Source organism: Gorilla gorilla, chromosome 1 (assembly GCF_029281585.2).
Source record: "Gorilla gorilla gorilla isolate KB3781 chromosome 1, NHGRI_mGorGor1-v2.1_pri, whole genome shotgun sequence".
Lineage (NCBI taxonomy): Eukaryota > Metazoa > Chordata > Mammalia > Primates > Hominidae > Gorilla > Gorilla gorilla.
Genome location: NC_073224.2, coordinates 87127543 through 87155209, shown reverse-complemented (window position 1 = coordinate 87155209; position 27667 = coordinate 87127543). Strand labels below are relative to the sequence as shown.

Here is a 27667-nt window from a genome sequence, read left to right as displayed (position 1 = left end):
GCCGGGAGCAGTGGCTCACACCTGTAATCCCAGCACTGTGGGAGGCCGAGTCAGGCAGATCACCTGAGGTCAGGAGTTTGAGACCAGCCTAGCTAACATGGTGAAACTTCTTCTCTACCAAAAATACAAAAATTAGCTGGGCGCGGTGGCGGGCACCTGTAGTCCCAGCTACTCGGGAAGCTGAGACAGGAGAATTGCTTGAACCCGGGAGGCAGAGGTTGCAGTGGTCCGAGATTGTGCCATTGCACTCCAGCCTGGGTGACAGAGTGAGACTCCGTCTCAAAAAATATATGTATATCAAGTACAATGCAGATAGAATGTTTATACTGAATCCACACATTTCTTTCTTCTGAGAGTCCTGTAACCTCCAGTATACAGATTAGTTTTTCTCTTTTTTCTATCACTCTTCACCTTATTCTAAGTCTATTTCTCCAATTTTATACAGATCTTGGAGTGTTTGCAACTGGGTACTTGTAAATTCTGCCCCTCCCATTTTACCATTATACCCTGTGGTTCCTAGAAGTGCCAGACCAGCCTTGGGACAACCACTCTGAAGCAATTTTTTTCCCACCTGGTCTTCTTTCCAGATGCCATTTTTGGCCAGGTGAGAAGAGTTTACCTGGTTTGTGGCAGGAGCCTTCAGGTCTGGGTAAAGACCCTGATAAGGAGTTAGCAAGGGCCATGCCCTACTGTCTATGGCCAGACATCCTGACACTTGTGTTATCTGCCTATCCCCTGGAGGCATTTGCATTTGGGATCCTTGCGTTATAGGACAAGAGGATGAGTGAGAGTATTTATGAATTTTCCAGTCCATTTCAAGGTGGATCTTACATAGTTGTCACCTCTAAAATCCAGCCTTTAAAAATACTGCCTACAATTTATTTCCATGATGTTAGAAAGAATACACTCTTACCTTGGCATTCTGGAGGAACAGAATTCCAGTTTCCAGTAGCCAAGCACTGTAGCACACTTGCTCCCACCAGGAGCAAGCCTTCATTGCAGGTGAAGCTGCAGACTGACTGGTACCTAAAGGCACCGAAGGGGTGGGAGCAGTTCACCCGGGCCTCATTTGGAACTGGGAGATCCTGGCACTGCAAAGCTAAGGGATGAGGAAGTAAGGAATAAAGAAACAGTAATATACATGTACTCATTGATTTTTGAGCCATTAACTCTTTCTAATGTCAAGAACAGGGATTCCTGAATTGGGCTTGTTTAACATAGAAGATAAGAAAAAGTGTCATTTAATTATAACGGCACATGAAGGATTTTATTAGGAAATGCTAAACCTTTGTTGAGCATCTTGGCAACATGTATCAATAATTTTTAAGTTATCATGCTTTTGGACCCAAGAATTTATGCTAAGTATGTAATCAAGATGCATACCAAAAAATCTATTTAGAGATTTTTGTGAAGACATTATTTGTAAGAGCGGAATATTGAAAGCAAACACAAATGCCATTAATTGAGGGTGGAAATTAATGATGGTGGATCCATGAAAAGAATGTTAAAGGTCACTAAAAATAATATATTTTAACTTGTAAAGATAGGAGAGAGGTCTCAATGTATGATGTTAAATAAAAAATCAGAATAAAAATTATAATATACACCATGACCTCAAAGGTGTAAAATAAATAACCATATATGAAGAGAGCACACATATTCCATGTGTTGTCTCTTCTCATCTTTAAAATGGTAGTAATAATTGTAACTACCTCATAGAGTTAGACTGAGATCATAGAAAGTGCTCAATGAACATTAGCTGCTATATTAGTAGCAGTGGTAGCAATAGATAGTAATAATATCATTAAGGCTTTGCGTCACATGCAGACACTGAGTTCAGGAGTGGGAAACATTCAGAAGGCCTATGAAGGGGGTTAGTGAGACCACATCTCTGGATACTTAAGAGAATATCCAACTATCTTTTCTTGATTAGACATTTACCTTCCTGGAGACAACAATGGCTTGAATAATCCCTTATGATCCCTTTTAAGTGTGTCAAAGAGCTCATTGTGTCTTTTTCTCCCAGATAACATATACAATACATTCCATAACTCAGACTAGGTGTCAGCATCATGGTGTACAGCCATCTATTCTATTGCCTTCTTGTTTTTTCTTTTTTTGTTTTGCTGTTCAATTTTTTATTATAGTGAGATTTACATAGCATGAAATTTAATTTACCATTTACCATGTCACCAATATCAAGTGTACAGTTCAGTGGTATTAGGTACATTCATATTATTGTGCCACCATCACCATTATTCATCTCCAAAACTCTTTTCATCATCTCAAACTGAAACTCCATATCCATTAAACCATAACTCCCTATTTCTCTCTCCCACCGAGCCCTTGGCAACCTCCATTCTACTTTCTGTCTCTATGACTTTGACTACTCTAAGTTCCTCATATGAGTGGAATCATACAGTATTTGTCCTTTCATAGTGGCTTATTTCACTTAGCATAATGTCTTCAAGGTTCATTCATGTTTGTAGCGGAGGTCAGAATTTACTTCCTCTTTAAGGTTGAATAATATTCCACTGTAAGTATGTGGAATACTTTTTACTTATCCTTTCATCCATTGATGGGTGTTTGGGTTGCTTCCACATTTGAACTGTTGTGATTAATAGTGCTATGAACATGGGTGCACAAATATCTCTTCAAGACCTGCTTTCAAACCACTGCCTCATTTTAAAATCAAGGTATACTTAGGAACCCAGGGGAGTCACATAGATTGCTCAGAGGTCTCCGTAAATGAAAACACAAAATGTCAATATTACACTTCTGGAACATGACTTTAGTGTGAGGTACTCCTCGTAAAAAAATAATAATCCTTGTGAACCACCATACCCGCCCCCCATGAGTGCCTTAGTATAAGAGCAAAAGATTAGAAACCTAACATATTGAAAGAGGATCATTTTGTCAAATCAGACCACAGACATGTGATTTATAAGGTAACATATCATCATCATCATTTTCCCTATAAATCGTATAAGAGTTTTAAAGTTCCGTTTACACACATTAATTCACAACTACTAGTGAGGCAGGTAGGTAAGGCTGATAATAGTAGCCCCATTTTACAGAAGGTACTGAGCCTCCGAGAGTCTAAACCACTAGCTTAAGGACAGGAAGTGACAGGACTGAACTAAACACCTTGTCCATTACCCTTCCCCATCCCATGCTATTCCTCATGCATGATTTATTCCCCCAAGCCCCATCTTCTTCATTCCAATGCACCCTATTGTGTCAATCAGTGCAACCCTCACCTTGACTATACTATAGTGGACATGTGCCTAAGACTGGCTTCGCGCACCATTTCATCTCATCCCTGGTCCCAAGCACAAAGGACATGGCACATAGTAGGTTCTCAGTGAATATCTGATAAAGAAAGGCATGCCAATGCTCAGTGCAGATGCTGATGCCTCTAATGAGCTGAGACACACAGAAAAACATTACCACTGTTACAGTACCTTGACAGACTGGGGCTGGCGCTGTCCACTGTCCCAAGTTATCACACCGAACTATATCGGCTCCTCTCAGCATGAAACCTTCAGCACAGCGGAAGCTACAGTTGGTGTCATACTGAAACGCTCTCAAGGATGGAGAGCAATCCATGCTTCCGTGGACAGGACTCTCCAGCGGCTCACATGAAATAGCTAAGTGGAAAAGGTATCTTCTAAAGCCGGGTAATGGAAGGGCCGGGTTCTTCCTCAGAAAAAAATCCTGGATGCTGTATCTTTCCTGTCCACATTTTCAGTGTGTTCAGAACCCTAAAACCTCCATCTTCCAAAAGAGAGACTGCCTGGAACACCTTCCCATGCCCTTCTTGGCCTGACTCACTCTCACCTGCCCTTCAGGTCTCAGCTTAGACTTCCATTTCCTTAGGAAGCCCTCCCTTCCCACCTTAACTAAGGGTAGAAGCCCCTGCAATGTGCTCCCACAGCCTCTGTTCTTGTGCTGTTCATACATGATTGTCATTCTTCCCCATTATACCATGGTCTCCTCGAAGTTGGGCTCAGTCATTTATAGTTTTATTCTGGAGCTGAGCAGAGTGTTTTGTACATTGAAAGTGCTCATTAAATATTGACATTATCTGTGAAATTGAATCTGAAAAGAGTACATACAGGAAAATGCTGGACTTATACGGAAAAAAAAAAAAAGCTGGACTAGCATAGCTTATTGTTGACACTGTTACCTAGTCCCGTAAAATGATCCTGACCGGGCTTTGTCTCTAGAACACAGGATGTCATCCTAATCAGACTTCAGTTGCCAAGCGAGTGCAGCCAAAGTGAATTCCTGAGCACAATTAAGCCCTGAGTGACCTCAGTTCTGATAAAGATTGGTTTCCTCATGCTCTTCCTTGATAAAGCATTTTATTTCCAGGCTATTTCTGAAACTTTTCGAAGTGTAAAGACTACCTATTTGCTCTGGGCTTTGACCTCTGGTTTTTACAGACTCAGAGCATTTAAGACCCAAAAATCCAGCTGGGCACAATGGCTCACACCTATAATCCCAGCATTTTGAGAGGCTGATGTGAGTGAATCACTTGAGATCAGGAGTTTGAGACCAGCCTGGCCAAAATGGTGAAACCCTAGTCTCTATTAAAAATACAAAAAGTTGCCTGTAATCCTAGCTATTCGTGAGGCTGAGGCAGGAGAATCGTTTGAACCTGGGAGGCAGAGGTTGCAGTGAGCTGAGATCGTGCCACTGCACTTCAGCCTGGGCAACAGAGTGAGACTCTGTCTCAAAACAAACAAACAAACAAACAAACAAACAAACAAAAACACCAAAATCCTCTAGTGTTTCTCTCTTCTCTCTTATGTTTTAGGCAAGAAAAGTGAGCTTCAGAAGTGTTAAGTGACTTCTCTAAAGTCTCATAGCTAGATAGTAGCAGGGTTGGGCTTGTCATCCAGGTCTGGGAATTCACTAATCCATCGTAAATTTCCTATTCTCCCATTACCACTGTCCGCCTTATAAACTGAGGGTGTGAGGCAATTGCAGAGAATTCATTTTGGTGGAATTATGTAATTGCCTGGGATTGCATCACACACTTTTTCGATGCAGTGTTCCTTCCTTGCTTCTTTGTCAAAGGCTACCCTCAAAGACTACATGGTGAACCACTCTCTTTAGCCACCTTAGCCACTGCTCCCAACTCCCTCTCAAGTATAGGACATGGTCCTATACCTCGGATATGTCAGTAGAGCAGAAGCTCTATGCTAGGTACTTTATACATGCTATTTAATTGTATACTTTTTATGTACTTAATCCTCACAAGCACCTTGCAATTCTTAGCTCCATTTCACAGATGAGAAAACCATGGTTCCTGGAGGTTGAAGAGCTTGCTCTAGTGCAAGAACTTAGAAGAGATCACCCCAACACTGAGAGCCCTTGGCCTCTCTACCATGCCATGATTCCTTCTTGGACAGAATGGAGGTTGCTAATGAAAAATCCTACCCTCACAGGTTGGCAAGGGTGCAGACCAGTGTCCAGAGTCAATGCAGCGGAGCATGTCCAAGCCCCTCACTCTGTAGCCGGGCTGGCACTCAAATTTACAGCTGGAGCCATAGGCAAAAGCAGTGAGCGGATGAACACAGTCCATGGTTCCTTTGTTGGGGGCTTCCAGGTGCTGACACTGCACAGCTGGAGAGAATAACCAAGGATAAAGAGAAAGATACTGAGAAAGGAGAAAAGCCACAGATAGAGAGCAATGGCAGAACCACCTCTGAAATGCAGGTGGAGCTAGCAAGATGTAAAGGTCAAGAGACCCTAATGATGTTTGTCCAGACTTGGATTACCAGTTCCCAAGGTGATCTGAGTCTGCTAAAAACAAAGATTCCTCCAAGCTGTATTCTTAATGTCCTCTATTCCCTACACTTCTATAAACCTGTCTCAGTAGGTCTTCTAGTGTCCACTTATAGATGTAGAGGCAACCCTTTCTAATCTTATGTGGAAATTATGAATGAGGCCATTCTGAAACTGCCTGCATTTGTGTTTGGGGAAAGAAAGGAATTTTTTTCCTTTCTCATCGCAGATGAACCCAATCTAGCTGACTGGCAGGTAGGAAGAGAATTAAATTTTGGCAATTCAGGCCAGCTTCTCCATAAGCTGGTCAATTTCATCTATGCACTAAGTAAGGACTGGGTGCAATGGACATTATACATCCCAACTACCTGAAACTCACCTTTACACACTGGGGCTGGGGCTGTCCATCCCCCCGAGGCTGTGCATTGCACCACTTCCGGTCCAACTAATGCAAATCCCTCTTCACAACTGAAGCTGCAGCTAGACTGATGCTGGAATGCTTTTGCAGAATGAAGGCAGGTCATGTTTCCTCGTTCAGGAATCTTCAGGGGTGGGCACTGGGCAGCTAAAACCAACCACAGAATAATAGTGTGAGTCCTTGGACAAATTTTGTCCATCACCTTGGAAGCCTTCAAATTCTGCAGCAGTCACACCTTCCCAAAGTGGCAGGCAGGGTGATGCACTAGAATGGTTAAATGGTGTTTTCAGTAGCTGTTTGGAAAGATCAAACACCCTTGTTTTTCATGTAGAGAAGTTAGGTAAAATTATCAAATTAATAATTCTTAACCCCTAAGTCCTCATCATTGTACTCTGTTTACTTTACAATTAACAAAGGGAAAGGGGGGTCCCTTTGTAATGTTTTTGCCTGCGAATCAACAATTAAACTGACTAAGTCACTCTACCCATAAAAAAATACCATGAAAATTGAAATTAATGTTACTCTGGTTGACAGTTAACAGTGATAACCAGAATTTTCCATCTAACATAGATGGTCATTATTTCTCACATTTTTTGATGGAGAAAGCTCATTGTGTCCTCTTCTCCCCAAAAATTCTATGTCAGTGAGGATGAAAAGAATAAGGTCTACATACCTAAACACTGTGGAGGCTTATTTGTCCAGATTCCAGAAGCCAAGCATTCCAGCTTGCTGGGCCCATTCACTTCGTACCCGTCAGTGCAGTGGAAGCTGCACTGCGAGTTAAAAGAGAAGTTTCCCAGAGGGTGGCTGCAGTTCATGAGCACGTGTTGAGGGAGCTCAAGTTCTCCACACTCTCTCACTGCAGGAGACAAAATAGTGATTTTTATTTTCCATGTAGAATTAACAGCAATGTCAGATTTGCTGAAAGCTGTAACTATTTGTGTAAACCTCTTAACTCTAATTTTCTAAACTTCTAACCCAAGCTATCCATCTCTATTTGGTCTCTTTGTATTGGCTGCATCTTAGGAAATAGTCATTCTTTCACAAGTTTTTACTTCAAACAAGTAAAATTAGCCTGAAAATGTTCTGTTGGTTTTGCTTCCTTTCCCTTTCCCTTTTCTTTTTTGAAGTTTATGAGTCAACGTTTTCTCCCAAGAATAAAATGTTTTTACCTAGAGTGTGTGTCTAGGGACACTGAGTGGAGGAGACAGATGATAGAGGGGGGCTGGTACCATCCTATTCTCACTGGAGAGACTTCAACATGATTTATTTACTTCTTGGCATCATCTCTAGCATAAAACCAAAATAATATCAACAAAAAAGAAGCCTCACCGTATTCACATTCTGGCCCATAGAATCCAGGGTAACAGGAGCAGGTGTAGTTCCCGATGGTCTCGAGGCACTCTCCTTGTTTGCTGCAGGACGTGTCCTGGCAGGAGGCTGCATAGATATGGAAAGGTCAGAGTCATGGACATTCACAGATGTGAGGAAACGCTGAATTCTCGTTTTGACCACAGACTCATCCCCTCTCAGATAGGACTGAGCTAGCCAGACAAGAGGGAACCACAGTATCTTCTAGAGAGCCAACCTGTTCCTTGTGAAAAGCATTGTAGGGGCCTGCTGGAGTATTGCATGGCTCCCATTTCATACTTCATTTAGTGTTTCCTAAGGAGGGTATTGTTTTGTGTGGACACAGAGGGACAAATGGAGCCACTGACAGATGTGTGGACAGAGAAACCCTATGTGGTACAAAATGGGTTGTGGTTTTCAAACCAAGCTTTGTTTTATTATGGAAGCCCAATGTCACGTATTACTGCATTGAGGTTAGGCACCAGATGTGGGGCGTGGGGTCACACAAGTGTGATATGAATCCTGGCTCTGCTGCCTACTTGCTATGTGACCTTAGGCAAGTTACTTCTCTGAGCTCATCTTGCACAGTGTTAGAGCCCAAACCCTTTCACCTTTCATTTGCTTCAAATCTATGTCCAGAATCCTACAGTGGAGAAACAGAGGAGCCAAATGAGATGTTTAAGACCTAGTCATGGTAAAGGACAAACAATCTTATGAGGTGATGTTTCATGAGTCTGAATACAGCAGGCCAAGATAGTACTGACTATGGCTGACCTGCCATGTCCTCCTCACCAAGACAGTGCCACTCAGGTGACAGAATAGAGAAGGGCCATGGTTTCTTTCCTGCAAGAAAGTATTTGAGGGTATATGCACTTGAAGAGAATTAGTATTAGAATTGATACTTTCAAAGCACTGGATGTTTTTATTAATGAGGTCATAGTTGGGGGCAAGTTCTGTGGCTGAACTGTTTTCTGGTGGTTATTTCCTCTGTCTTAAGCCCTGTCCACATGCTGGTTCACTTGGAAGTATATTACAAAAGGATATCCATATGTCATATGTGGATATGCTGTGCTACATGATCTCTATCTTTCCTCTCAATTCTGAGATATTAAAATTCTATAAACCATGCAAGGTTCTATAGGAAGAAGTTCCTATGGCAGCCAGTGAATTTGGTGAAGCTGCACTGAGACACTGGGAAGGGTTCAAATAAAGAGAAGATGTAGGAGGCAGTAGCAGCTAAATGGATACAGGTTTGGTCCACATCCTATTCACTTCGCTCCCTGACCTTAACCCCACCAATGTCTTAATGCCTTACAGTAGCAACCCCTGCCTGCCCTATGTTCTTGGAGCATACAAATGTTTCCCCAATTATAGCTTCCTTGGATTCCAGAACTCTAGGGGGAAAAAAAGAGACAATGTTCTGTATTCTATCCCATTTCAGGGTTTCCTGAATAGATAGGTTAGCAATTTGTCTATTCCTTTGGATCTCCAGGGAGAAGATGATTTATTCATGATGATTCAATGAATAAATCTTTTTTCGATAGCCTGCTCTGAGGTCTAATAATTCCTGACATGTGGAGAATTATTCCAACAATCAAACTTAATTTTATATTACAGTAAATATATCTATTTCTCGTCTCTCATGGATAATTGATGCTTCTCTACATCCTTTACATCTTAGATGGCAAAACGACAATCAATGGTAGTGGCTGCTTAGAGTACTGTGTTGGTGGAGATAAAACCCATCTGTGTTCAGGTAAAGTTGTATTAATTAGTGATGTCCACCATTGTTGTGGGTTAGAGGAGTGTCATCATTTATGCCAGTAATTTTTTATCTTTTTTCTGTCTTGCAATTTTTTTGGCAAGCTTTATTGAGGAAGACTGTCTTGCAGAAATGGATTTTGAAGGTTGGGTGTGAAGGGGAAGTAGTGGCATATTGAAACAGCTAGTGGCAGTCAAGGTTATCTGATAAGAGATAATTCTAGGGAGGCATAGCCCAGAAAGGGGTAGAGAGCTGACTGGGAGAGCAGTAGGATGAGCTAATATCCTGGTAATGTCCATCCTGATCCATGAATATATGCTCATTAATCAATTTATTTATATATAAATGCATTATTTATAAAGTAGATCTGATTATACGATAATGCATTCATGGATATGTTTTGCCTCAGCTAGGAGGCTTGGGGAGAAGAGGGACAATGTAGAAGGCTTGCTTTATTCTGTGTATTCTGTTCCATACATGTACTGTTGAGGGCTTCTGAGGGAGAGGTGTTTTAAATCTAAAGAATTCAGAATATGTATGGCAGATGATTTATCAAAGAAGCTTCCGAGTACTTAGAACCTTCCTCCTCGGGGCAGTCCATACCATCCTTAGGCACAGTGTTCATGTTCTACAAAGGACAGGACCGGCCCCTCTAGACAGGGAAGCAACATCAGAAAGAAGGAATCAGCTCTGACACTAGGCTCGTGACTAGAGGAAGACCAAGCTTTCAGGAATGTCTGCTTACTCTGGCACTGGTAAAGTTGAGAATTAAAATACACTCGAAGTATTTCACCTTCAATTACTTCTTTCCTTTCCTGCCCACTCCCCACCACTACCCTCCCACCAAAGTTCAATGGATCTAAAGATATGTTGTTGTTGAAGAGAAACTGTAAAGCATTTACAGTCCTTGGTTATATTCTCAAATTGTCTCATAAAAATGTAGAGCAAAGAATGTGGTAGTTTACATGGCTAAAAAACACCAACTTTGGAATCAACATGAGTGTGAAACTGGCTCCACCATCAACTAGCTTAGAACCCTGGGCAGATTACTTAATAGCTCTGAGCCTTTCCCTCATCAGCAAAGTAAGAGTAATAGAAAAACCTGACTGATGGAGTTGTCATGAGGACTAAATTTGACTAATATTAAATGAGCAAATGACACACGAACTAAATAAACTAATAACACAATGCCTAGAGCATACTGACATTCAGTAGCTATTAGTTACAGCTGTGTCACCTAGGGGCCGGGCTAAATTTCCTTCCAATTTACGCTCTCTGTTATACAAGACACAGGGGTGAACAAAAGCTCTAGACCTAAAATTTGGGAGACTGGTTTCTGGTCCTCACTTTGCTTCTGTCCTGCTCCATGGCCTTGAGAAACTAAAACCTCGTGAGTGTCCTTTTCATCAGTTATAAGATGAGACAGGTGAGCTGGGTGATATTAAAATTTCCCTCTAGTTTTAAGCAGCTAGTTTTCTCTAATTCTGATCTTATATTCTTCAAGGTGCTCAATAATGCTGATTGACTAACAATTTACCCCTTGATTTCATGTCCTGCCTTTGTATCTTTGTGTTGACTCGGTGGTTACATTGGCCAACCAGAGAAGGCAGGGGTTTTTTTTTTAACAGAAAAGTTTCAAAGTAGAGAAGGCCCTACCTGTGTAACACAATGCGTGCTTTTTCTTCAAGCAGTGCTCATCATTCCATTTGCCAGGGGCTGACGGACTCTTGATGTAGATCTCCACGCAGTCCTCATTGTTCCTTTTGTTGTTAGGTTCATTATCAGCCCAGTTCTCAGCCTCGTTGGTGAGAGCCTTTTTGGTTCCCACCCATGTCCATGTCTTATTGTTCTTTCGGATCCCAATCCAGTAGTAGGAGCTGTAGTAGGGTAGGACCTTATTGAGGTAATCAATTTCATTTTTATTCTGGATGGCCACTAAGTCTGTGTAGCGATTCTGGCAGTATTTACGGGAAATATTCCATGAGTATGCTTTTGTGCTGTAATGATAAGTCCATGCTGCCACTTCTTTCTGGTTTGTTAGTTCTAGAGTAAAGGAGAGTGAGTGCCAGGTTAGTACCCCTCACCAAAAGGAGGCCGTGATCCCAAGTATGCTTCTGCATACTCAGATGAATTTCCGACCAGAACATTAATACACAAAACACGACTAGTTTATGTCTAATGTAGTTGTTTGAAGGAAAAAGAGTGGTTTCCACCTTTCACTAAAAAGTGTGAATGATGTCAGAATAGGAAAATGTCATCTTCTGAGGATCCTTGATATTAAAGGTTTGGAATCATAAGATATCAAAGTTAGGAGGGACCCTGGAAGTCATCTAATTTACTCCTGTCCTTTTACAAAAGAAAGAGACATAAGTAATTTGCCCAAGCTCAGATTAAATGACATATAAAATGTCTTAAGGGCAGGCTCTACCTCTTCACATGGAAAATAACATGCTTTATGACCTGGAGCCTAGCAGTTGGTCCAGCCTCATTGCCCACTGTATGTACTTTCTCAGCAAAACAGAATTCCTACTTCCTTGAATTTGCACATGCTCTCCCCACAGTCCTGGCTGTCCTCTCTTCTTATGTCTGATAAACTTTACTCCACCTATTCTCCATGGCTTTCCCAGGTGGACTCTGTGTTCCTTCCTCCAGGCTCCCACAGCACCTCATCCCTGCCTCCATTGTGCTCATTGCCATGTACAGTAATGTCTGTTTCTATGATACAGTCTACATCTGCCAGGTTGTAAATCTCCGACGGTGTTTTCTTTTTAGCTTTGGATCCTTAGCACTGAGCCTAGAGTTTAGCACTTAATAGGCCTTCAATAAATACTTGTTGAATGAGTGAAACACAGTAGGTTTGTGGCAGAGCCCGGGTGGGAAATCAGATATCCTGATCTGCAATCTTATAGTCTTTCCATTCTTCTTGGCTGTTTCTCTTTCATTAACTACTCTACTTCTTCCATGTCTGAATACTCCCTTATTAAGATAGGGCTCAGAACAGCCCTTTTTCACAAGTGTTTTTGATACCAAATGAAATAAAGAATGTGCACTTCAAAAGTATAAAGGTACTACAGCACTCTTATCATAGTCTGTGGGAGTCCACCCGGGGCAGGAGAGGCCAATTCCCACATGAAGAGGTGTACAAAGCAAGCAATCAGGCCTGGAAATGGGTTTCTTTCCTGTTTATTTAAAGGCTTGTTTCTATCCAACTCTCTCCTCTGCTGCCTGCATGAGGGTTAGTCATGCTTGTACCTCCCTTGCTGACATTTCCAGGGCATTGTTTTGCCTTAAAGACTTTATTCTGATATAGCCAGGGCTGCATTATGACTTTCATAGACTTCAGGCAACTTTGCCTATGTAGGCTTCTTCCTCCATGCTAACATATTAAAAATTCTATTTTGCAACTGCACTGGTACAAAGATGAATATATCACTATATATTAAAACATTTTCTTTGACTTCAAAGAAAATAATTATAAAAGAAATTCAGACGTGTGTGGGTCTTTAAAAATTTTGTGGGTCTGTGTCTACTGTGCCTAATGGATACATTGGTCCTGGATATATCATTTTAAGTTCTTTCCTATGCCCTTTCTACCAATATGATGGCGTTGGGTACATTTGTCTTCCAGCAATCTGGACTTGGACAGTTTTCCCATGCCTCAAACCAACTGGCTACAATCCTTAAATTTCTCACACATAGATCTGGGCTCTACCCTAATTACTTAGGGCTAAGTGAAAAGTTAGCATAAAGTTTACCAGAGATCAGGGCACTGAAGCAAAGGAGTTGGGAAATTCCAAAGACCACTCTCTGGAATCTCTGGTACAAGATGGCTTTTTGGCAGTTGGCCTGAAACAAGAAGAGAAAACTTTCTTTTAGTATCCATACACCACCAACATGGCCAAAAATAATTCTAGTTAACAATCATTATGTTGAAGTATAATTGTGCCAATTTCCACTGGAAGAGTGGTTCAAGCCCTTTGCTTCCTTCTTGCTTCTCATTGCCCTGCTTCTAAGTTCTACCCTGGATGGACACTGTAGCAAGGCTGGGGACAGAGTTCATTTCTTCATTCATTCAACAAATGTTTATTGAGTAGTTTGTGCCACCAATGTTTTTATTTTAAGATACATTTTTAATGTGTATGGAAGAAAGCTAAACACATTAATATGGCTGTCATTATTATTATAAAACAATCTTTTTAAGAAGTGGTATGTCATACCCAAGAATAATAGAAAGTCACATGAGAACTTCCTGACCCACACAAATAATGTCTAACCTATACTTTGAGGTGCAGGGCATCAACTAATTGTGTTATGCTATGCCATCTATTTTGTACTATGGATCTTTGTTTTATCTTCTTGCTTTTTCATTTCTGTATACATCTACAATACTATTCAATGTTTAATATACATATGTATGTATATATTTAATATTTCTTAATATATGCAGTAAACTTGTTCCCCTTGGATCTATAGCAACTATTATTTCTCATGAACTCTCTTCTGTTGGGATTTCATCAAATCTATGAATATTTTTAAAATGTTTTTGGGGCCAGGCGCAGTGGCTCATGCCTGTAATCCCAGCACTTTGGGAGGCTGAGGTGGGCGGATCATGAGGTCAGGAATTCAAGACCAGCCTGGCCAACATAGTGAAACCTTGTCTCTACTAAAAGTACATTAAAAAAAAATTAGACAGGTGTGGTGGCGGGTGCTTGTAATCCCAGCTACTTGGGAGGTTGAGGCAGGAGAATCGCTTGAACCCGGGAGGTGGAGGTTGCAGTGAGCGGAGATCACACCACTGCACTCTATCCTGGGCAACACTGTGAGACTCCGTCTCAAAAAAAAAACAAAAAATGTTTTTGGGCATCTAAGTTCTAGTGATGCTCATCTTGTCCGACTTCCTCATGTTGCACTTGAAAATACTGAAGCTTGGAGCATCTAAATAACACATTCAGAATGACAGTAGCAGAGCTTGACTTTGAAACAAGAAAAGAGCTCTTTCCACTGTACTTTTTTTTTTTTTTTTTTTTACCTTCATTAACCTCCAGGCTTCTAAATCCCATGCTGCATTGCTGTTTTGGATGATAAAGCATGCGACATGACCAAGCCTAGCTGCTACATCAGTTCCCCTCTAAAGCCACTCAACATTACTATCAACATAAAAACAGTGCATTTGCTATGCATTTGCAGTTTTGTCACTATCCGAGCCAGACCGCTACCTAAAACCTTTCCTTTAAAGAAATCTCAAATTGCCTCAGACCACAATTTGGTCTGTGACAATTTGCTGCGAGGTTATGTGTGTGTTCGTGTGTCATGCCCCAGAGATAGATGATGTAGCGTGCATGGGACGGTGTGCGGTTGTGTGTATGTTCGTGTGTCATGCTCCAGTGATGGATGATGTAGGGTGCATGGGACGGTGTGGGGTTGTGTGTGTGTGTGTATGTGTGTGTGTGTATGTGTCATGCCACAGTGATGGATGATGTAGGCTGTATGGGACTGTGTGGAGTTGTGTATGTATGTGTGTGTCATGCCCCAGTGATGGATGATGTAGGGTGCATATGACAGTGTGGGGTTCTGTGTGTGTGTGTGTGTGTGTGTGTGTGTGTGTGTGTGTGTGTGTGTGTGTGTGATGCCACAGTGATGGATAATGTAGGGTGGATGGGACAGTGTGGGGTTCTGTGTGTGTGTGTGTGTGTGTGTGTGTGTGTGTGTCATGCCACAGTGATGGATAATGTAGGGTGGATGGGACAGTGTGGGGTTCTGTGTGTATGTGTGTGTCATGCCACAGTGATGGATGATGTAGGGTGCATGGGATGGTGTGGAGTTGTGTGTGTGTGTGTGTGTGTCACACCCCAGTGATGAGATGTAGGGTGCATGGGACTGTGTGGGGTTGTGTGTGTGTTCGTGTGTCATGCCCCAGTGATGGATGATGTAGGGTGCATGGGATGGTGTGGAGTTGTGTGTGTGTGTGTGTGTCACACCCCAGTGATGGATGATGTAGGGTGCATGGGACTGTGTGGTGTTGTGTGTGTGTTCATGTGTCATGTCCTGGTGATGGATGATGTAGGGTGCATGGGACAGTGTGGGATTGTGTGTATGTGTGTGTCACACCCAGTGATGGATGATGTAGGGTGCATGGGACAGTGTGAGGTTGTGTGTGTGTGTGTCACGCCCAGTGATGGATGATGTAGGGTGCATGGGACAGTGTGGGGTCGTGTGTGTGTGTGTGTGTGTGTGTGTGTGTATGTGTCATGCCACAGTGATGGATGATGTAGGCTGCATGGGACAGTGTGGAGTTGTGTATGTATGTGTGCGTCATGCCCCAGTGATGGATGATGTAGGGGGCATGGGACAGTATGGGGTTCTGTGTGTGTGTGTGTGCGTCATGCCACAGTGATGGATGATGTAGGGTGCATGGGATGGTGTGGAGTTGCGTATGTGTGTGTGCGTGTGTGTGTGTGTCACACCCCAGTGATGGATGATGTAGGGTGCATGGGACTGTGTGGGGTTGTGTGTTCGTGTGTCATGCCCCAGTGATGGATGATGTGGGGTGCATGGGACTGTGTGGGGTTGTGTGTGTGTTCATGTGTCATGTCCTGGTGATGGATGATGTAGGGTGCATGGGACAGCGTGGGATTGTGTGTATGTGTGTGTCACACCCAGTGATGGATGATGTAGGGTGCATGGGACAGTGTGAGGTTGTGTGTGTGTGTGTGTGTCACACCCAGTGATGGATTATGTAGGGTGCATGGGACAGTGTGGGGTTGTGTATGTGTCACGCCCAGTGATGGATGATGTAGGGTGCATGGGACAGTGTGGGGTCGTGTGTGTGCATGTGTTCATGCACTTTTGACTACAGCCTGACCAGATACCAGGGAGAACTCAACTCAAACCAGTTAATGTGTCCCAGAGAGTAGAGTTATCTCATAAGCCTAGAACTTTTCATCTGGGAGCTTCTGAATCTTGACTTTGGTAAGTAGGCATATTTTGTGTTCTTATAAGCTGCTGATCTCTGCAGGACCTATGATTAAACACTGAGAGTATCATAACGTTATGATTTACGGCTGTTTACTTGCACAAAATGCAGAGTGATCGATAATCCTTTGGTGCAAACCTAACCCCACTGCTTTCTCTGAATTGTGTTGTGTCACAAGCTGTTCTTCCTATCACATTTCAAAATGCACCATTCCAAATGCCGAAGTGGAATTCTTCAAACCAGGATAAGACTGACTTCCCAAGGGGTTCACAAGCAAAGAGAGTGTTAATTAAATCTGTATTCAGATTCTCAACTTTCACATATATGCTTTCTTAAAAACAATCTGCCTAAAATACACCTTTCTCCCACTTTATAAGAGAAAAATTATACCTTTTACTAATTTCTTATTTATTCCAGAGCTTTGCCCTTGGATATAAATACATTCGTATGCCAGAGATGATTCGAAATATTGGTATAGGTATTAAGAATTTGAGTATTTTAAATGATATTGCAGCAAATCGTTTTTCAAGTCCGGTGATTTCCATTTATTTCCTTTCATCAGCTTTGAGGGAGCACCCGATTAAGTTGTCAAGTTTGACTAAATTTTGAGAGTAAATCACTATATAATTTGGGGCATATAACTTGGAAGGACTTCAAGGAATTGAGACATTGCTATAATAAAACTTCTAATTCCATTTACTTATTCATATGAATGAAGTTTCTCAATGTTTAAATCCTTGAAAATGAAATATGGGAATAATATTGATGCCAAACTTGTCTAATTTTGTTGATAAGTAATATTCATTCATGGATATATGAACTAATGAGGGAAAGCTCCTCCTGTCTTACAGATGAATCTTCAATGGCAATTTAAATATAAAGGTTTAAGTTACTTGTCAAAACTTGTAGTATATTTACTTTATTTAATTGTGTACTGAAAGTAGTTGTCATGCTAACTCAATAGAAAAGAAAAACATTTTAACACATAGAAAATTGAAATTTTATATTTTTATTTTGCAAAGAAGTATAATAATCAAGAAAATACTTTAAGCTTAAAATGTGTAATCTTAGGCTGAATACTGTAGAAGTGGGATAGAAATAACTATTCAAGGAGAGAAAAATGAATAATATAAAATTTCTTATTATTAAGAGCCTGCTTGTGGTCTTTTAAGTGATGAGGATTGCAGATCATGCTAGTACTTTATTCCATTGGATAAACTTTAAGAAATTATGTAACAATTTTATTTTTACAGTCTAATTTTTGTAATACATTGGAAAATCCAGTCTTCTTTTGCTTTTAAAATTTGGGATAAAAAATTGTAGCTTTCCACTTAGAAAGGTGTAAGAGGTAACATAGTGTTCCAGGATATTTTCGGAGGTATAGGAGCAAAAATATTGCTGCTGAAGAGCACAACTCTGCAGCCTTCATGAAGGGGACCTGAGTGCTTGCCTTTGAACCTGGGCTTTGCCTCTACTCAGACGGATTGCAGAAGGAGTGCAACGATTTTAAATTTAGTGGTACTCTTCCTGTGGAAGTGGTTTTCTCCCTGAACAGAGTATTTCTAGGGATTTCCCTGGCTTTGGGGCCAGCTCACAAGAGTGTGTAGGGTGAAGGAGTCGGTGAGGCTCCCAGTCTCCCATCACAGTGGCCAACCCTACCCACTGTTTCCTGTTTTGACTTGTTTGTTTAAACTTTTAAATAAGATTTGGTTTAAACAAAATTTCCAAAAAGAGATGTTTCCCATTTTAACCTGTTTGTTTGTTTGTTTAAACTTTTTTTTAAGCAAAATTTCATCAGCAAATTCTCTACCACACAACACAAAACAAAGTGAGAGAGAGCAAGACAACTTGTTTTAAACATTTGAAGGTTTTAGAGGACTGGTACAGTGCTTTTGATGAAGGCACAACACCTAAGAAAGGAAAATGCAAGTCAGTGTGCATCCCCTGCTTTAATCTGACATACTTTTCTGTTTCTATGCATCACCAAATACCAAGATTCACCTCTTACAGGTTATTTCAGAGCTGTGGGAGACCATAAAGGTCACTTCCAAGTCAACTTAGCATTTATCTGCTGTTCTGCAGGAAGTCTTTCAGATTTCGAATGCCTAAGATGGGGCAGCCACCACTCCCCACCACTGAGACTCAATGAGCATAAATGATTTGCCCAAGCTTGCTCACGTGAATGTGCATAGGGTTAACACAGTTATTCTTATTCTTCCAGGGCTTATGAATTTTGAAAATCTGATAAAAGCCATGGTCAGATTTCTTCAAAACAAATGCACACTTGCAGTAGTTTAGAGAATCTCAGATGGTTCATGACCTACTAAGTCTGTCCATGTTTAATGGGGCCCAAGTTCAAGATTCTGTGTTAACTGTAAGGCAACTGATAGGGATTTTGTGTGGAGGTATGGAGAATGGATGATGTTTAAAAATCTTCTTTGAGTAACAGTTTTCCTCTGAAACCTGCTTGGGGTGGGCAGGCCTTCTCATACCTGCTCCTACTCTGCATTATAGTCTTCAGGATGCTGCTCTGTCCTGTGTTACTAAGCAAGTTAAATACTAAAACAAGAGGAAATTCCTCTCTAGAAGCATCCACATGCTCTGCTAGTCTTTAATGTTCTCTGGAAGGCTGGTTCAACTGGAAGTTGCTGGAAAGGAGTCAGAGACTGGGTCATTAGAATAACATCCTGTGCCTGTGTAAGCCTTCATTAAGCACCATGATTATCTTTAATTTTACTTTAATAAAGAACTGGGCTGGTGCAGTGGCTCATGCCTCTAATCCCAGCACTTTGGGAGGCCAAGGTGGGCAGATCACTTGAGGTCAGGAGTTCGAGAACAGCCTGGCAACATGGTAAAACCTCGTCTCTACTAAAAATGCAAAAATTAGCCAGGCATAGTGGCACATGTCTGTAGTCCCAGCTACTTGGGAGGCTGAGGCAGGAGAATCGCTGGAACCCAGAAGGCAGAGGTGGCAGTGAGCCGAGACACTCCAGCCTTGGCAACAGAGTGAGACTCTTTCTCAAAAAACAAAACAAACAAACAAGCAAAAAAACTGATAATGATTGCAGGGTGAAGAGAAAAGCAGAGAGATAGTGGAAGAAGCAAATGCCTTGACCTAACTTTTCACAGAAGGAGGTACCAGAGGCTAGTAGGTGTCCCATGGCTTGCCATGTTCCAGGTGGCTTACAAAGTTGGCAAGAATAGTGCCACAGAAAGGAGATCTTGTTCTTTTTGTCTACATTGTAGACCACAGCTTTGTGCTTTTAGAAAGGTGGAATCAAACAATGTCCCTCTCTTGACCCTTTGTCCTCCTGCCCACATCTGCCTGTTTCTCTCCTTCCTCTTATAGCTAAACTTTCTTAACTTCCTTGCCTCCCCCTTACTCTCCAGCCCACTGCCCCACCATCCTATCAAAGTGTCCCTGCAAACTTCATTGCTGACATCCTCATTACCAAACCAAATGAAGACTTTCCACCCTTATCTTCCTTGACCTTTCTGTAGCAGTAAATACCACTACTTCCTTTTGCCTAAAATGCTTCCCTTAGCTCTTCTGTTGTTCTTCTGCTCTAATGTTTGAGAAACTTTTCTGAGTCTTCTTCTGAATCTACCTCAATCCTCTGCCTTCCCTTGCAGAGGTAAGTGTTTCTCTAGGTTCCCACCTCCATGGCCCTATTCTCTTCTCATTCTTCTGCTTTCCTGGGAAGTAAAGATGACCTCCTTATGGTCATCTGTTTCCAATGTCCTCTAACCAGCATCTCCGTTTCCGAATATTCTCTTGAGCGGGAGGTCCACAATTTAAATGCGCAACAAACATGTGAGCATACAGCTAAGGAAGCTACTGACAGAGGCTTCTCAAGGGCAAAGACTATTACTTACTCAGATCTGAATCCCCAGCCATGGTAGGGCACATACTCAATACTTAATAAACATTTTATGGATAAATATATGAATGAATAATGGCAGACGAATGACTGAAAGTAAGACAAAAATATGCTAAATAAGAAAATGTTGGAAAAATACATAATAATTATAACTGAATGCATTACTTTTACAGTAGTGATAATAGCTAAGTGAACAAATAAAATGGTGAAAACAGACATAATTCCAGTCCTCATAGAATGCACATTCTATTGGCAGAGAAGACAATGAAACAAATACTAATAACTACACAACAGTACTAAACAAGTAAACATGAAAAATATTAACAGAATATAGCCATAAGTGCTAGGTAGGAAATGAAACTTATGTGATAGAATGACTGTGTCACTATGTTGGTCAGGAACGTCAGGGAAGACCTCTTTAATGAGATAATGTTTAAGTGGAGAGAAGAATGACTGCAAGAAACCAGCCAGTGAGAAGCAGGAAGAAGAGCATTAAAGGAAGAAGAAAAAGCTATTTCAAAGGCCTTAAGGTGGAAGCAAACTGCAGTGTGTTCAAAGAACATGAAGACATTAGTGTAGCCAGAATGGAATGAGCAATGGAGAGAAAAATATGAGCCGGGGGTAGTGATAGATCACATCGGGCTTTGGGATCCAAAACAAGGGGATGAGATTTTATTCTAAGTGCAGTGATAAGCCAATGGAAGCTGGGCATGGTGGCTCACATCTGTAATCCCAACACTTTGTGAGGCCAAGGCAGGCAGATCACTTGAGGTCAGAAGTTCAAGACCAGCCTTGCCAACATGGCGAAACCCAACTCCACTAAAAAATACAAAAATTAGCTGGGCATGGTGGCGCATGCCTGTAATCCCAGCTGCTCAGAAGGCTGAGACAGGAGAATCGCTTGAACCCAGGAGACAGAGGTTGCAGTGAGCTGAGATGGCACTACTGCAGTCCAGCCTGCTGAAGATTGGGAGATCCTAGAGGTTAATTGAAAAGGTAGTTTGAGACCATATCTTGTGGGTCACAAATACCAGTTGGCAGAAGGGATCTAATTGCAGGGTTCTGAACAGAGAAGTATCATGAGCACATGCACTTAATGGTGGTATGATTTTTTTGTGGGGCTGGGGGACAGGGTCTTGCTCTGTTGCCCAGGCTGAAGTGCAGTGGCATGATCTGGGTTCACTGAAACCTCCACCTCCTGGCCTCAAGTGATCTTCCCATCTCAGCCTCCTGAGTAACTGGGACTACAGGCATGCATCACCACACCCGGCTAATTTTTTGTAGAGATGTGGTCTCACTATATTGCCCAGGCTGGCCTGGAGCCCCTGGGCTCAAGCAATACTTTTTCTTTGGCCTCCAAAAATGCTGAGATTATAGGGGTGAGAGTGGTGCGATACTTTTTTTTTTTTTTAAATGAGTTACAATCAGGGAGATTGCACTGCAAAAGAAGAGGCTATTGCAATGGTCCCAGTGAGAGTTAAAGAGGGACTGGTTTGGTCTGGCATCAATGGGAATGCAAATGGGGGAGGTGAATATGAGAGTTGTTGAGGATGCAGAACTATACAACTTGTTGGTAGCAAAGCCCAGATGTTACAAGCTATTACAGCTAATACATTAGTTCCCTTATGTTTCTGGACGATGGTGGTGGTAGTGGTGTGGCAGAGATATTAGTAGCCCAGCTTAGGGGTGGAAAAAGAAATACAGTGAGAAAAGAGGTTGTCTCTAAGCCAAAGAGCAAATTATGAATATAGACAAGAAGGGACCCAGGACATCAGCACTTAGAATCCAAGCATATATTTAATTTAGACTACCAATTGCCATTATTTTGAGTAAAATATTAGCATTAAAAATAAAGTACGACATTTAAAATTTTTTAAAAAGTCTATTGGATCAGAGATGAGTTATATCTCTACAAATAGTGAGGATTTGCTCTGTATTTGACTTCATGAAGTTTCTGATTTACTTTTTAATCAAAAAGATTAGACACCTTGAAGACAATATAATGAATGTCATTTATAAAACCACTGCGTGACTACTCTCTAGGTTTAGGTCCAGGGTTTTTTCTAAACACAGTTTTTTATGTAGTAAGTCATTTTGATTTTTGAGGATTTGATTAATAAGCTTCTACTTAAAGATCTCTGAAGATGCACATTCTAAGAGCTGGTGGCTAGCCCAGGAGAGTCTGAACTATTTTAGTTGCATTTTGAAAAACAGGTAATGAAAAGAAGAGTAAGGACTGGAAGCCACATAAGGTGGTTAAAAGGTATAAATGGACGAAAATCCAGACTTGCTCCTTAGCCCACTAAAACTTTTTTTTTGTTTTGTTTTTGAGACAAGTCTTGCTCTGTCACCCAGGCTGGAGTTCAGTGGTGTGATCTCAACTCACTGCCACCTCCACCTCCTGGGTTCAAGAGATTGTCCTGCCTCAGCCTCCTGAGTAGCTGGGATTACAAGCACATGCCAACATGCCCAGCCAGTTTTTGTAAGTTTAGTAAATATGGTGTTTCATCATGTTGGCCAGGCTGCTCTTGAACTCTCGACTTCAAGTGATCTATGCGCCTCGGCCTCCCAAAGTGCTGGGATTACAGGCATGAGCCACTGAGCCCGGCCATAGCCCACTAAAACTTTGACAAACATCAGTGCAATTTAAGAGCTACTCCTCTGAGATCTATCTGATTGAAAACACCCCACCAGAAAAACCTTATCCTCGTTTTCTCAGGTCCTAAAAGTTAATTAAAGCCACTCTCTGAACTTGAAGCAAAATTTACACAGGCAGTTTGAGGTTTCTGAATCTTTGGGGCCAAATGTGCTCAGAGGAAAAGGAAGAGGTCTTGTCTTTGAAATACTAAAAACCATTCCAGGGCTGGGGCCTTAGCACTTCATTGTAGAGCTCAAACCTAATTTCAGGGTACCAAGAGAGGGGCTTCTGAACATAAAGCCCAGGAGGCAATCGAGAAGGGTTCTTACCCTGGGATCCACATGGAGGTCTGGGAACCTCCTGTGGTTGTCTCTAAAGTTTGGTGTTTATGTCGATGTTTTTGCTTTCATCTGGGAAAGACAAGTTGTAACTTTCATCAAAATCTCAAAGAACTCTGTGATCCAATAAGTTCATACCTTTGAAATAGAGGAGGATGCCAAGGAGAGTAGAAGGAAGAGAGGAATAACTGCTCATTTAAGTTAACCAATTCAGAAGTATGACATGCAAAAAGGACAAAAGTAATTCATATCCTTAGGTCACTGTGGTTCAAACTTAAGACAGGCTCAAACTCCTTCCTCTTCTCTTTATCATACTCTTATTGCTGTTTTCCCCAACACAGAAACCCACATTATAAGTACTTGAAAAGTGTGCTATAGTAAAGCAAAGAAGTAGGATGAATCAGGTGTATGCGGTACTTTTTTCTGGAGTCCCACAGAAAGGTGCTCAAAAACAGAGACCTGCCTGGTTCCTCCATAGCCACAGACTGCAGGATATCAGACCCTGGGACTATGTGGGATACTCTTGGAAAGTCTGGGGAAAATTGGAAGTAGCTTGACCATGTGCATTTTATCTAGGTGCATATAACATTGCTGAGTTCAAAATGCCTAGCTATCCTTGGATCTTCCCTGAATTAGAAGTAGCCAAACCACATGCATCTTATCCATGAGCATATAACATTGCTGAGTTCAAAATGCCTAGCTATCCTTGGATTTCCCTGAATCCTAAACCCCACTATTCCTAAGAATTTTCTTTTTATTGTAACAATAATGGCTAACATTTACTAATCACTTACTATGTGTCAGGCTCAGATCTGGATGCTTTTCAGCAAAATCTTATTTAATCCTCATGATGAAACTATAGAGTATTATTACTATATCCATTTTATAGAAGAAGAAACTGAGTCATTAACAAGATTGAGTCTTAGGGCAGAAAAGGAAACTATGTGGATATTCCAGATCAGTCCCAGAAGATTCATAGGCTCACAGAAAGAAATGGGAGGGATGGGATGAGAAACTATTCAATTTTAAGCTTGTCCCAGGGCACCTACCCAGTCTTCCATTTATTCCATCATTTATCCCAGAGAGAAGTACAATCTTGGAAAATGGGGTGACAGGTTTACCATGATCTATTCTCAGAGAGCCCCTATAAATTCTAGTAGGAGGAACAGCAGCTGCGGAGCCAGAGGACAGGCCCCGGATCCCAACATCATGTAGCCTAACAGTGCAGCTTAGATAAAACACAGCCTCTGTAAACCACGATGGCTTTATTTGTAAAACAGAAATAGCAACCTCAACTCACAAGGGTGTTGGGAGGGTCAAAGTGGACAGCAAGTTTAAAAGTACTCACAAAATCTAATAGGCAATTCAACATAAAACTCCATGGCTATCGCTGTTCCTCACTTTCTGAACCTTTACCTGCCTGACTTTACCCCATACCACTCCAACTCACTTCAACCACTTCCCATGCAGAAAAAAATAAACTCACCATCTCCTCTGCGACTCTGCTGGTTTTCTGCCTTCTGCCCAACCCAGACTTCTTACAGTCTCACTGCCTCCCCTCAGTGTCAGGCTGTTTAGAAAAACAACTTCCTATTCACATTCCAGAAACTCACCACAGCCCTTCCCATGAAGTTAGAATGTTGATAATGCAAGCGTAATGTTGGCAGCTTAGAAATAGTGGTTGCCAAGAGGCAAGGGGTCACCCCCTTCCATGGAAGATGGTCTGGAGGCAGGCGCAAGGTGAATCACTCCTGGATATCCCAGGCTGAGCAATGTGGGAACAGTACACACACGAAGGTTTCCTTGGATTATGATATAAGCTCCAATTTAAAGTAGTACATTTGGAAAACATGCTTTGAATTAATTACAATGTGATTTTCCAGTGCCCATTTTCCAGTTATTATGACATGTCAGTGAATGTTTACTATTCCGGCAGCCTTCTGAGGGAAAGGAGCAAAAATAGTAGCACAAAAAAAAGAATAGAGAGAAATGGAAAAAGCCACTAACAGTTTTCTGGCACTTGGGAAAGTTTATTGGTAAGTTTCAAAATGACGTATTAAATAGACATAGGTCATGTGAAAGGAATTCTGCTTCTTATATCAGAAATAAAAAGGTATAGAAATAGATACCTTTTTATTTTCCTCTTCCCATGGGATGTGTAGAACCAAAAAGCTGTTGGCATAGTGGTTAAGACTTCAGCTGTGCTGTTAAACTGCCCGAGACCCATCCTGGCTCCACCTCTAGCTATCTACTGGGCAAACTACTTAAGCTCTCTATGCCTCTGTTTCCTCAACTGTAAAACAGAATAACAGAACTTGCCTCACCGGGTTGTTGTAGGATGAAATGAGTTAATATGTACAGAGTGATTGAAATGACACTTGGCCCACAATTGATGCTCAACAAATGTTAATTATTATTATTACTTTTCAGATTGATCTCAGACAGCAAAATCAAGTATCAAGTATTTAGTTTCAAGTCAGAAAGCCATAACTCCTATTTATACTCTTGGAATTCTATTGTGCAGTAGTAGGTATTATTCTTCATTCACTTCATGATGGTTACAGCTTCTAAATAGGCATCTCATGGATAAATTTAAAATGGAATGAAGTAGAAACATTGGAAGAAAGTCTAAAGGTAAAGATGAATTAGGGCATATAAGGCTGCATTTGCACTTTGGAATTTGGGACCAAGAAGAAAAAATTAATTACATAGTAGAAGTAGAAAAGATGGTGAAGGAAATGCTGTTGAAGGAATGACTGTAGGGGAATAAGGGAAACTTAGAGAGAGGAAAAAATGAGGAACTTCTTGGCAGCATGATGCAGTTCAGAGTCCAGACCCTAGAGTCAGACTGCCTGGCTCCACCACCTACCAGCTGTGTTGGGCGTTACTAATCTCCCTATAACTCAGTTTCCTCAGTGATGTGGTTTGGCTGTGTCCCCACCCAAATCTCATCTGGAATTGTAGCTCTCATAATTCCCACAGGTTGTGGGAGGCACCTGGTAGATCATTGAATCATGGGGGTGGTTTCCCCCATACTGTTCTCATGGTAGTGAATAAGTCGCATGAGATCTGATGGTTTTATAAGGGGAAACCCCTTTTGTTTGGTTCTCATTTCTCTCTCTTTCCTGCTGCCATGTAAGACGTGTCTTTTGCTTTCTACCATGATTGTGAGGACTCCCCATCCACGTGGAACTGTGAGTCCATTAAACCTTTTTTTTTTTTAATAAGTTATCCAGTCTCGGGTATGTCTCTATCAGCATCATGAGAACAGAATAATACACTCAGCAATGTGAATAATAAGGATAATAATCACCAAATACATAGACATGTAAGGACCATTAAATGAATTTAATGTGTTTGGAACAATACCTATCACGCTGTTAAGTGTAAGTTTAAGTGTTGGCTATTATTCTATAAGACTTGCCTCCATGTCTTTCTGTTCTTACTTTCACTCACCGGCCCCTCTTTTTGGCATTGCCTCATGTTAGAAAAATATATATAGTCTCAGATGGGGATGAGGAAGTGTGGTATGTAGACTAGTAGGTTCTTTTTTTGAGACAGGGTCTCACTCTGCAGCCGAGGCTGGAGTGCAGTGGCATGATTACTGCTTGCTGCAGCCTTGACCTCCTGGGCTCAAGCAATTCTCCCACCTCAGCCTCCTGAGTAGCTGGGACTATAGATGTGTGCCATCACTACTGGCTAATTAAAAAAAAAAAAAATCTCTAGAGATAGGGTCTCTCTATATTTCCCAGGCTGGTCTTGAATTCCTGGGCTCAAGTGATCCTTTCACCTCAGCCTCCCAAAATGTTGGGATTACAGGCATGAGCCACCATGCCCAGCCTGGTAGTTTCTTATTTATGATAAGTTTGATATTAATAAGTTCAATTGATAATATGTTCTTAAGTTTGATATTGTTAAATTTTAGTGAATATAAGGAAAGCATAAAAAGATTCCTATGCAGGTGACATTAGCAAGACGGTGGAGTAGGAGATGTCAGCCTTATGCCCCAACAAAAAAACAAATATAGACAGTTATACACAAACCAAAATAGCCCTCACAAGGGTGAGGAGTTGGGGGATGGGGCTCAAGAGCCTGTTAAAGAATTTGGAACAACACAATGGAGAAAAGAAAGAATATCCATGTAGAAGAATCACCGGTGAGACTGGCATATATGAGACACCAGGAGATAGCTACGAATAAAGAAATTTGTAGGCTATCTGTGTCAGTCATGTGACACAGAGCCACTGAGGCCCCCAGTGTCCTGCTCCACAGAGGACACTGGCATCTTTTGTCCAACAGCCATTCCCATAGCAGGATGCTAGAAAGGGAAACACAGTTGCACTACCCCTCACACCCCCTCACCAAGAAGCAGCTATTGTTGCACTGCCCCAGGACTGGGGCCAGGGTTGCCACCTCTCACAAGTCTATGTGTGTTCCTGATCCCCAAAAGTTGTGGCTGCTCTACAGATATTCACACTCTGGACTGTGGCTCTGTGGCTGCAGTGCACCTC

General features: G+C 41.6%; 1 protein-coding gene across 6 annotated transcripts in view; it reads right to left on the bottom strand.

Annotated features, from left to right (window-relative positions):
• The window catches only part of SELP (selectin P), a 42367-nt gene extending 17496 nt beyond the window's left edge, over positions 1 to 24871 (bottom strand). For 3 of the 6 annotated variants that reach the window (XM_055365690.2, XM_055365701.2, XM_055365707.2), the window contains exons 1-9: positions 24643 to 24871; positions 13082 to 13172; positions 10983 to 11369; positions 7547 to 7654; positions 6888 to 7073; positions 6176 to 6361; positions 5449 to 5634; positions 3465 to 3650; positions 914 to 1099 (exon numbers count right to left, since the gene is read on the bottom strand). In XM_055365690.2, coding sequence (XP_055221665.2) covers positions 914 to 1099; positions 3465 to 3650; positions 5449 to 5634; positions 6176 to 6361; positions 6888 to 7073; positions 7547 to 7654; positions 10983 to 11369; positions 13082 to 13172; positions 24643 to 24645 — 1519 coding nt within the window. In that variant the 5' untranslated portion in view covers positions 24646 to 24871. The remainder of the gene's footprint in view (positions 1 to 913; positions 1100 to 3464; positions 3651 to 5448; positions 5635 to 6175; positions 6362 to 6887; positions 7074 to 7546; positions 7655 to 10982; positions 11370 to 13081; positions 13173 to 24642) is intronic. The other 3 variants (XM_019026341.4, XM_019026339.4, XM_004027867.5) reach the window with 1 other exon arrangement.
• Positions 24872 to 27667: the final 2796 nt, after the last annotated feature.